The sequence below is a fragment of the Cygnus atratus genome, chromosome 34, assembly GCF_013377495.2.
Source record: "Cygnus atratus isolate AKBS03 ecotype Queensland, Australia chromosome 34, CAtr_DNAZoo_HiC_assembly, whole genome shotgun sequence".
Classification (NCBI taxonomy): Eukaryota; Metazoa; Chordata; class Aves; order Anseriformes; family Anatidae; genus Cygnus; species Cygnus atratus.
This window is the reverse complement of record NC_066395.1, coordinates 139,498-150,530: the sequence shown is the minus strand read 5'-3', so window position 1 is coordinate 150,530 and position 11,033 is coordinate 139,498. Positions and strand designations below refer to the sequence as shown.

The 11,033-nt window shown below is 54.4% G+C and overlaps 1 protein-coding gene and 1 pseudogene across 1 annotated transcript; one reads left to right on the top strand and one right to left on the bottom strand.

Moving 5' to 3' along the window:
* Positions 1–643: 643 nt before the first annotated feature.
* Positions 644–1,432, top strand: LOC118261185 (olfactory receptor 14A16-like; the record flags this gene model as incomplete). The annotated part of the gene is made up of 1 exon (XM_035571914.2): positions 644–1,432. A coding segment is annotated over one exon (789 nt), but the record flags the coding sequence as incomplete, so codon positions are not given.
* A 6,797-nt stretch (positions 1,433–8,229) lies between these two features.
* LOC118261183 (olfactory receptor 14A16-like) lies at positions 8,230–9,067 on the bottom strand (annotated as a pseudogene).
* Positions 9,068–11,033: the final 1,966 nt, after the last annotated feature.

Here is an 11,033-nt window from a genome sequence, read left to right as displayed (position 1 = left end):
CTAGTCAAAATGGCTCTGGTCACTGCAGGGCCTAGTGCTGGGAAATGAGCTGGCTCTGTTCAGGTCACTCTGGTTTATGGACATCCAGCGGTGTCCCTGGGGTTATCCTGCTGGAGGATGTTGAACAGCCCCTCTGTATTACAGGTACACTGCATCTGAACGAAACTATGAGTTTCAGAATGGGTCACCAGCTTTCCCAGGTACCCGCTGCTGCACAGCAGTGCTGAGTCCGATGGAGCTCACGGGCAGAGGCCGAGGCTCCAGACAGTGCTCAGCCAGCACAAACCAGAGCTTCAGCCAGGAAGGAGAATGAAGATGCTGCTGAGAAAGCGCGTATTTGTGGAGGTGGGTGAGAAAGGAAGGGTGTTGCTGAAAGGACAGAGATTTTCTCAGAGAAGTCTGCCCAAAGATGTGCTTTTGTCTTTGGACAGGTCCCAAGGCCAAAAGGCATCAGATGTCCAACAGCAGCTCCATCAGCGAGTTCCTCCTCCTGCCATTCGCAGACACGCGGCAGCTGCAGCTCCTGATCTTCGCGCTCTTCCTGGGCATCTACCTGGCTGCCCTCCTGGGCAACGGCCTCATCCTCACAGCCGTAGCCTGCAACCACTGCCTCCACACCCCCATGTACTTCTTCCTCTTCAACCTCGCCCTCCTCGACCTGGGCTCCATCTCCACTACTCTCCCCAAAGCCATGGCCAATTCCCTTCATGATACCAGGGCCAATTCCTATGCAGGATGTGTTGCCCAGGTCTTCCTGACTGTCTTCTTGTTTTCAGCAGAGTATTCTCTTCTCACTGTCATGGCCTATGACCGCTATGTAGCCATCTGCAAGCCCCTGCACTACGGGAGCCTCCTGGGCAGCAGAGCTTGTGCCCCGATGGCAGCTGCTGCCTGGGGTACTGCTTTTTTCAATGCTGTGCTGCACACTGCCAATACATTTTCCCTGCCGCTCTGCCAAGGCAATTCTTTGGACCAGTTCTTCTGCGAAATCCCCCAGATCCTCAAGCTTTCCTGCTCAGATGCCTACCTTAGGGAAGTTGGGCTTCTCACGTTCATTTCCTTTTTAGGGTTTGGGTGTTTTGTTTTCATTCTTTTCTCTTATGTGCAGATCTTTAGGGCTGTGCTGAGGATGCCCTCTGAGCAGGGACGGCACAAAGCCTTTTCCACGTGCCTCCCTCACCTGGCCGTGGTCTCCCTCTTTGTCAGCACCGGAATTTTTGCCTACATGAACCCCTCCTCCATCTCTTCCCCACCCCTGAACCTGATGGTGGCAGTTCTGTACTCCGTTCTGCCTCCAGTATTGAACCCCTTCATCTACAACATGAGGAACCAGGAGCTCAAGAATTCAATATGGAAACTGCTAACAGGGTGTTTATCAGTGACCACAGACTGTTTTCCTTTTTCTGCGGATGACTCTCCGTGTATGTCGTGACAATCCATCTCCCCCTTTTATAAGGAGTTTGCTTGCTTGTTCAGTTTGTTGGTTTCCCTTTCTGCTGTTGTGATACTGTTGTCTACCCAGAAATGCCCTTCTTGATGCCCTTCTACCTGAGTATCCATCTGCCTGTCCATGTGACCCAGGGTTTCTGTAGCCAGGAAGGCAGGCTCTCCGTGTACTGAAACCAAATAAACCTTGGTCTGAGACCCAATCTCAGCAGATCAGGAGTGAATGGGAACTGGGGCTGTGGAGGCAGTGCCCAGAGCCCTGCAGCAGCCTGTGGTGGGCACTGCCGTGGGGCCAGCCCAGCCTGGGCTGCTGGGCTGGGCTGGGCAGAGGGCAGGGAGGTGGGCAGAGGGCAGGGAGGTGAGAGAGCTGGGGGGCAGCTGGGCTGGGCTGGAGCTACCCAGCACAGAGAAACATCCATGTCAAGCTGGGATGTGTGGCCATGCACGGGGAGGACACGCACCACTGGCTTCGGGTCGTGTGGCAGGGATGGAAGACAGGCTGATGCAGGAGGGAGGAGGCCGGGCTATGCCCTGCTGGCACGGACAGAGCAGGGAGGTGGCCCAGGGCCTTCGTCACCTGCAACCTCTCTTGTCGACCATGTCCAGCACTGGCCGCTCCCCCCAGGTTTAGGGGTGCATTTGGCTGCCAGGCCATGTCCGTCCTCGTGCTGGACTCAGGGCCTGTGTCGGGGGAACGGCCAGCCCTGTCAGCCTCTGTCCTGGCCCAGAGCCCTGCAGACCTGGAGCAGGGCTGTCTGCAGAGCCTCCCATGGGAATGGGGCTGGGTCAGGGCAGGAGCCGGGGGCTGGAGGAGGCTGCAAAGGCAGGAGGTCCATGGCAGGAAGGGACCGTGAGGGTGTTAATGGGATTTTAACAGAGGGCCCTTGACCCAGCCCTGAACGTGCACTGCCATGTGCGGTGCCTTGGCAGCACGGCTGTGGGAGCATGTGTGGGGCAGTGGGGCTGGGCTGCTGCAGGGACAGGGTGCAGACAGGGGCCACGAAGCAGCTGCCAGGGCGTGACAGCAAGGACAGGCTCCCAAAAAGAAATTTAGATTAAATGCCTTTCTGGTGGATGTAAGCTTTTAGCAATGGCGGAGCTCACCTGGAGTTGGTGTTTGCAAGAAAACCAAGACCAAAAAATTTCTTGGATTGCTGCATTGGAGATCAAGGCTGAAGAAGGGAAATGCAGGGCTGCTGCTGAGTGGGGAGGCTGATTTAATGACAGCAGGCACAGGTGGGGCTGAGGGACTCTGTGCCTTCTTGATGGGTGTTGGGTGAAACCAGAGGTGCCAGGCCTGGAGCTAAGGCAGAGATTTCTCACCCAGCTCGCCCAGGGCTCATCCTGAGCAAGGCGGCCACGAGCCCTGCCTGCCCTCCTGCGTGCCCCGCGCCGTCAGGTGGCTGTAGCAGAGGGGACCCACAGCCAGCCCCTCGATGGGGCTCTGCCAGCCCCTCGCCCTCCCCTCTGCAGCGACGTCATTTCTGCCCAGGGGGCTCTCTGACGCGCGGGATGATGTCATAGTGCCTGCCGGCCAGCCCTTCTGAGGGCCAGTCAGGCTGCTGCAGTGGCAGTGACCTCACTCCAGCCCCCTCCCCATGGCCTGCCTCTCCCCTTCCCCTCTCCCCTGTCTGGACCCCGGGGACAAAAGTCGGTGTCACGCAGCAGCTTTGCAGTGGTGGCCTCCGTGGTGGTGTTGCCAGGGAGGACATCTGCCCCTGTGCCAAAAGGACCTGCTACTGCCAAGATGCATTTGGTGTTTCAAGCTGTCACTGGCAGAGGTCTTGCAAAGTCTTTCTGCAGTTGTGCCCAGGGACCTTCACTCCATGGGTCCTGGGCTGGGGCTTTCACTTCAGACGAACCTGCGTCAGTCATGGCACAAGAAAGATGCCTCTTACAGCTGTGCTCTGCATCCTCCTTCATGGTAGGGCACCACTCGGTGTCCTTCGCTCTGCTCACAGTGTTTGTCTTAGCTCAGGGATGAACAGGATTAGATCTGCTTGAGTCTTCTGAGGCCCAATCCAAGGCCTATTGCCTGCTGCACCTACAGCACAAGAACTATTATTTTCCCTTACTGTGCAGATTGACCTGATGGGTCTGTTCATATTAATCCCTTTGAATTTCCCTAGGTGGAAGGGGACATATTCCCAGACTGGGGCAAGCAGCTGGCTCTGCCACAGCTACTCAAAGTCACCCACTCTGGAGTCTTCCAGCCTAAATTTTTTGCAGTGAGCCTGCACGAGTTTCTCAAGGTCCCAATGGTCATTTCAAGTGAAGGTCATCTTCAAGAATCCACTGGCAAGTGTGCCAGAATGCATGGTGCCAGCCCACAGGAATCCCGGCCTCCCTCGCAGAACCTATGGACTTGTCCAGGCTGTCGTCTGGAGTTCCCAGACTGCAGTGACTCCCTTGAGATGATTGTGAGTTGTGTTATTGACTTTCCATAGCTCTGCTAGAAACTGAGCTGTTGTTCTGGCTTCCTCTAGCTCATTTTTTAAAACTTCTACTTCTGTTTCTAGGACTTGTGTTTTTGTGACTTCCAACTACAGCTGTTTGATTTGTAAGCAGAGACTATGTCTGCGGGCCCTAAGATCTTCACGGAATCATATCATAGAATCATAGAATGGCTTTGGTTGGAAGGGACCTTAAAGATCATTTAACTCCGACCCCCCTGCCACAGGCACGGATGCCACCCACTGGATCAGGTTGGCCAAGGCCCCATCCAACCTGGCTTGAATATCTCCAGGGATGGGGCATCCACAGCTTCTCTGGGCAACCTCTTCCAGTGCCTCACCACCCTCTGAGTGAAGAATTTCTTCGTAATGTCTAATCGAAATCTATCTTCTTTTAATTTACAACCTTTCCCCCTTGTCCTATCATTATCTACCCGAGTAAAGAGTCTTTCTCCATCCTTTTTATAAGACACCTTTAAGTACTGAAAGGCTGCAATAAGGTCTACCTGGAGCCTTCTCTTCTCCACGCTAAACAGCCGCACCTCTCTCAGCTTTTCTTCACAGGAGAGGTGCTCCAGCCCTCTGATAATCTTGGTGGCCCTGCTCTGGACTCACTCTAACAGGTTCACATCTTTCTTGTGCCTGGGGCCCCAGCAAAGGTAGGGCCCCATCTTCCTCTCCTCTGGTTAAGGCAGTTAATTTGGGAATTTCCTCCTCCTCCAATTTCTGAATGCCCTTTTGTGCATTCTTTACCTTCTCATCTGTTTCTCTAGGTGATCCTGTGAATCACATCAGGCAAACCACATGGTTCAAATGGCACAAGCTACCTTCTTACTGCCTTTTCAGTTTCCCAGTTGTAATGAATAATGTTCCCAGGCTGCAATGGTGGGACCTACTACTTCAAATCAGCCTATCCTGCAAGGGCATTTTCCTTTTTGAAGGACCCTCTTTAGGAGTTCTGCAACATACTTTTCTTCCCTAACATGTGTATTGGGCTGCATGGGTGGCCTCTGTGAGAAGGGACCAGGAGCTGCGCCAGATGTGGAATAATTGCTGGAGGTGGCTTATTGAGACTAAAGGAGCTGCCCCAGTTCAGATCAGAGCTAGTAGCTCCCTCTCGAAAAGGGATCCGCTGGCTGCAGGTCAAAGCTGAGCCAATGAGTGACACTAGTTGTGCATCTTTGATAATATTTTTTAGAAAGTACAAAAAAAAATCTTTGTGCAGCAACAGCTGGCAGAAGAGTGAGAAAATGGGAGAGAAGAAGCCCTGCAGACGCGTGGAGGAGCCCCTGGTGGAGCAGGTGGATGTGGCCTGAAGGAAGCTGCAGCCCATGGAGAGGAGCAACCACAGGAGCAAGATTTCTGGTGTGGTGGGAGCTGCTGCCCATGGAGAGGAGCAGTCCATTCCTGAAGGACTTTCCCCAGCTTGGTACAGGTCCATACTGAAGCTCTTCTTGAAGACCTGCTGTCTGTGGGGAGGTCATGTAGGATCAGTTTGGGAATGGCATCCCATGGGAGTGACCCCACACTGGAGAAGGGAAGAGAGTAACCTGGAAGGAGCAGCGGAGACAAAGCACCATGGGCTGATACCCCCATTCCTTATCACCCTGCACCTCTTGCTGGGAGGAGGTAGAAGAAGTGGAGTGGCGGTAAAGTTGTTTCTAGTTGTCTTTACTTGTCAGTGCTCTACACTGTTCTGTGCTGGCAAGAAATGACGATAATCTTCCCCAAGTCTGTCCTGTCTGCAACAGTAGTTGTGAGCCATTTCTTGGTCCTTACCTCAGCCCATGAGTTATTTATTTGTATTTTCTCCCTGTATCCTGCTGAGGAGGGGTGTTGAGAGAGCAGCGTGGTGGGCACCTGGGATGGGAGACAGCCAAGGTTAACGCACCAAAGCTGGGCATTGAGTTTTGGGGTAAATTGGGGGTCCTGGCACTGTGGAAGCTTCCTGTACTATCATGGCTTTATGTGCATTCCCCTCTGCAGGACAACCAAGCCCCACTGTCCCACCTGCAGCCCCCTGGGACCTCTCTGCAGTCACCACATGGGGCAGCATGCGTGCAGGGGTAAGGAAATGTTCCCCCAGCACAGCCCCCTGCCAGCCCTCACTGCCCCAGCCCCCACTGCCCTTCTGCTTTAGCATCCTCCCCCCTTCACCCAGCCTTGTCCCAGCCCCAGCATGTCCCACACAGGGGTTCGCAGACAGCCCTGCCCTGGGGCTGGCTGGGCTCTGGGCCCAGAGAGGGACCAGGCTGGGCTGGCCGTTCCCCCGGTACAGGCCCTGAGCCCAGCGGGAGGATGGAGGTGCTCACATTTCAGCAACCGGCCCTCCCCAAACCGTGGTGGAAGGCTGGTGCTGGTGCTGGGAACTACTGGCATGAGGGGCTGGGGCTGGTGGTAGTTTTCTTGGGCAGTTTCTCCTTTTTTCCTGCTACAAGAAGCAGAGCAAATCATGTCTGACCAGTCTGGTGGCCTTCTATAATGGAGTGATTGCATCAGCTGACAAGGAAGATGGCACCTACCTGGACTGCTACAAAGCCTTTGACACAGTCCCACATGACATCCCGATCTCCAAGTTGCAGAGCGGTGGATTTGAAGGGTGGAGCATTCAGTCAATAATGAATTGGCTTGAAGGCTGTGCCCAGAAGTGTTGGCTCCATGTCCAGGCGGAGGCCAGTGGCGAGTGGTGTTCCTCAAGGGTCTGTCTTGGGACTGGTGCTGTTTAATATCAATATCAACGACATAGACAGTGAGATTGAGTGCAACCTCAGCAAGTTTGCAGATGACACTAAGCTGAGTGGTGCAGCGATACACCAGAAGGAAGGGATGCCATCCAAAGGGACCTGGGCAAGCTAGACACAAGTGGGCCCATGTGAACCTAATGAGGTTCAACAAGACTAAGTGCAAGGTGCTGCACCTGGGTCAGGGCAATCCCAGACCTGAGGACAGACTGGGTGAAGAACTCATTGAGAGCAGCCCTGCAGAGAAAGACTTGGGAGTTCTAGTGGATGAAAAGCTCGACATGAGCCAGCAGTGTGTGCTTGCAACCCAGAAGGCCAACTGCATCCTGGGCTGCATAAGCAAAGGATAATGACAGGACAAGGGAGATTGTTTTTAAAGGAAAAGAGGGGAGATTTAGATTAGAGATTAGGAGGAAATGCTTCACTCAGAGGGTGGTGAGGCACTGGAACAGGTTGCCCAGAGAAGTTGTGGATGCCCTATCCCTGGAGGTGTTGAAGGCCAGGTTGGACGAGGCTCTGGGCAACCTGATCTAGTTGGTGGCATCCCTGCCCATGGCAGGAGGGTTGGAACTAGATGGTCTTTAAGGTCTCTTCCAAGCCAAGCTGTTTGATGAGATGATTCTGTGATTCTATGATCTCTGCCTTGAGGTATGCTGCTTGAGAGCCCCTTGGGCATGAGGACGGTCTGCAGGGCCCCAGGACCTCCTCTGTCTGCTCCCTCCTCTCGTGGGGCTCACAGAGGCTGCCAGCCCTGCAGAGGATCCAGAAGAGGGCTTGTCCTGCCCATGGTCACAACTGGACCATGGCCCTCCAGATTCACGCCAGCACCTCCAGCCTTGCCCAAGGGTTATGTTTGGGGTACTGGCAAGCACTCAGGGTGGGGAGATTGTCTCAAGGACGTGTGCTAGGGACAGGGACTGTGGAACAGCAGCAGACTGATATGGCTCCTGGGTCATGCTTGCCTCTCCAAGGCAATTTAAAGGCCAGATCACCGCATCAGTCCCCATCCCTCCTCTGATCTTTTTGAGTGCTCCTGGTTGACTCTGTTATGGCCATGCTGGTCAGGGTGGGAAGAAAACCCAGATGGATGGGAACGAGTGCTGCCAAAACTCCTCCTTCCCCAGGGGTCTTTAGATATGCAAGATGCTTGGAAGGATTATGGAGCATTTCCAAAGGCACTAGGTATGTTCAGATATGCCTGAAGACAACATGAATCCTCCTGCAGTCTCCCTTGCCTGTGCCTGCTGCATCCCCACTGCCTCCACAGAGACAGCAGACACCTCCTTTGCCTCAGATACAGAGATATCACACAGAGGCTATGAGAGGGTCATCTCACACCCAGATACATACTTTATGTGGGCTCCAGGAGAAAGAGAGAAGGTTGATGCCTCAGCAGAAGTGGAAGGAATCCAAACAGTTGTGAAGGAACGTGGTAACCACGTATAACAAAAACAACAGAAAAAAAATGTATTCATGTATATTAATAAACAATATATATTATATGCATAAAAAAACAATAACAGCAACTAAAACCAAACAGGTCTGTCATGGGACAGACTGTGAGTCATTTGTGGAGAGAGAGGAAAAGTTTATCGCTTGTGAAAAATGTCCACGGAAATCACTTTCCTCAGGGCATCCTTCAGCTCCTGGTTCCTCATGCTGTAGATGAGGGGGTTCACTGCTGGAGGCATCACCGAGTACAGAACTGCCACCACTACATTCAAGGATGGGGAGGACAGGGAGAGGGGCTTCAGGTAGGAAAAAATTCCTGTGCTAATAAACAGGGAGACCACGGCCAGGTGAGGGAGACATGTGGAAAAGGCTTTGTGCCGTCCCTGCTCAGAGGGGATCCTCAGCACAGCCCTGAAAATCTGCACATAGGAGAGCACAATGAAAACAAAACACCCCCAAAACAGAAAACCACTCAATATGAGGAGTGCAACTTCCCTGAGGTAGGAGTTTGAGCAGGAGAGCCTGAAAATCTGGGGGATTTCACAGAAGAACTGGTCCACAGCATTGCCTTGGCAGAGCGGCAGGGAAAATGTATTGGCGGTGTGCAGCAGAGCATAGAGAACCCCACTGCCCCAGGCAGCTGCTGCCATCTGGGCACAAGCCTCTGCTGTCCAGGAGGCTCCCATAGTGCAGGGGCTTGCAGATGGCAACGTAGCGGTCGTAGGACATGATGGTGAGAATAAAATACTCTGCTGACATCAGGAAGAGAAAAATAAAGACCTGTGCAGCACATCCTGCATAGAAAATGGCCCTGGTGTCCCAGAGGGAATTGGCCATGGCTTTGGGGACAGTGGTGGAGATGCAGCCCAGGTCAATCAGGGCGAGGTTGAAGAGGAAGAAGTACATGGGGGTGTGGAGGCGGTGGTCGCAGGCTACGGCTGTGAGGATGAGGCCGTTGCCCAGGAGGGCAGCCAGGTAGATGCCCAGGAAGAGCGCGAAGATCAGGAGCTGCAGCTGCCGCGTGTCTGCGAATGGCAGGAGGAGGAACTCGCTGATGGAGCTGCTGTTGGACATCTGGTGCTCCAGGGAATAGGCACCTGTCCAAGGAGAAAACAGAAGGAGATATTAAGATAGAGTTCAGAGGACTCATTCCTGCTCACACCACTGGACACGTGGGGCTTCCTATATGTGAAGGGAGACATTTTCAGTGACTGGGTCCCTGCATTGCATGAGTGGCATTTGGTCCAGTGAGGGTTTTTGCCTCTTTACCACCATGAGAGATGATGGTATATTGGCCATCAGCCTATGTAAGGGAAGAAAGACGGATTCATCTCATCCTAGTTTAGTCACAGGGCTGTAACTGCCAGCCTCTTTGATCCGCAGAGTGAAACCAGCCTGTGTCAGGGAAGACGGAGCTCTGCTCTGCGGGAGCTGTGGCTGCAGAGGAGGCAGCTCATGGCCTGGACGCCCTGGCCTTGAAGGCAGAGGCTCTGCTGGGGGAGAGGAGAACGAGGGGCTTGCTCAGAGGACAGTGTCCGCATGGGAGGGACAGACAGGGAGCAGCAGCCAAAGTCCACCCACCACAGCATTTCTGCCACAAGATCCCTCTCCTTCTCTGCCAATGTCTCTGCTGCCCGCAGCTGTCCCTTCCAGTAGCTGCTTCCCACATCTCCTTCTTGTCATCACTCACAGGCCCCAGCCCAGCCCCTGTTCACACAGCTTTGCCCTGCAGACACCCCCTGGCAGCAGGGGAGTGATCAAAAGCATCTCCCTGCTTGCAGGTGCAAAAGAGCAGGTCAGACAAACCAGGATGTGTCCAGCAAAGGTGATGCTGGTGCGGTCTGTAGGCAAAGCAGTGTGTAAAAGGCCTTTATGAGGTACCCGGCAGATCTACTGATTTCTCCTGATAAAGATCTTAGTGCTGTATTTTACACCTGACAGTGCCAATTCATTTTCCCTTAGGAGGAAACAAAAAGCACTGACTTTACAAGATCCCTCATCTGAAAACTAAGTCATCCCTTGCCTGTATTCTTAGTAACACCTTCCTGGAAGTCCCCTTGGTGCGCTCTGGACCTGAAAGCAGGCTGCCCCAGGCAGCAGCCTCCCGCCAGCAGCAGGACCCTGCCCTGCCCTGCCGGGGGGCTCCTTCCACCCGCAGCTTCTCCCCCGCAGCGCCCTGGGCAGCTCCCCGGGCAGGCTGAGTGCTGAGCCTGGCAGGCGGCAGAGGCCCTGCCCCGGCACACAGCCCCTGGGGCACAGCAGGGACCCTGCTCTGCACCACAGCCCTGGGCACCCCTGCCTGCAGCCCCGGCTTCTCCTTCCTCCAGGAGCTGCGGCTGCATTGCCCTCCAGCCAGACACTTACGGGCTCAGGGCTGGCAAGTGTTCTCCCCCAGCGAGCTCTGTGCATCCTGCCACTTCTGCCTGCCTTTAAGCCACTCTGTCTGTGCAGGCAGTGCCTCCCAGCCCTGCTGCGCTGGGCAGAGGAGCTGCTCCTGGGCAGAGCTGGCTCTCTGCAGCGCTGCCCAGCTTGCCACGAGCTCCCCTGGGGCCCAGGAGCCCGGCCCAGCTCAGCAGGCAGAGGCCCAGCCCAAGGCCTCCCTTGCTCTGCCCCCACCAGGCTCCCTGCCCATGGCCCTGGGGCTGCAGGGGAACCGCTGGGAAACAGCCTGAAGGAATCCCTGGTCTTCCCTCCCTCCCCTGGGCACACACACTTCTTCACACCAGGCTCATTTCTCCCAGCAGAAAACCAATTAAGTGTAACGATCACATCTTCTTGTCCCACTATCAGTTTGGGCATCCAGACCAGAGTCCGCGACTCATCTTCTTTACCCTCTGTTTAAGAGTCAGTTAAAGCATCTCATGATGGATTTTTATTACTGTGTGTAAAGGGTGCTCATCTCACACCCATGCTGCCCCAGACCCACAGGAGCTGGGATTCC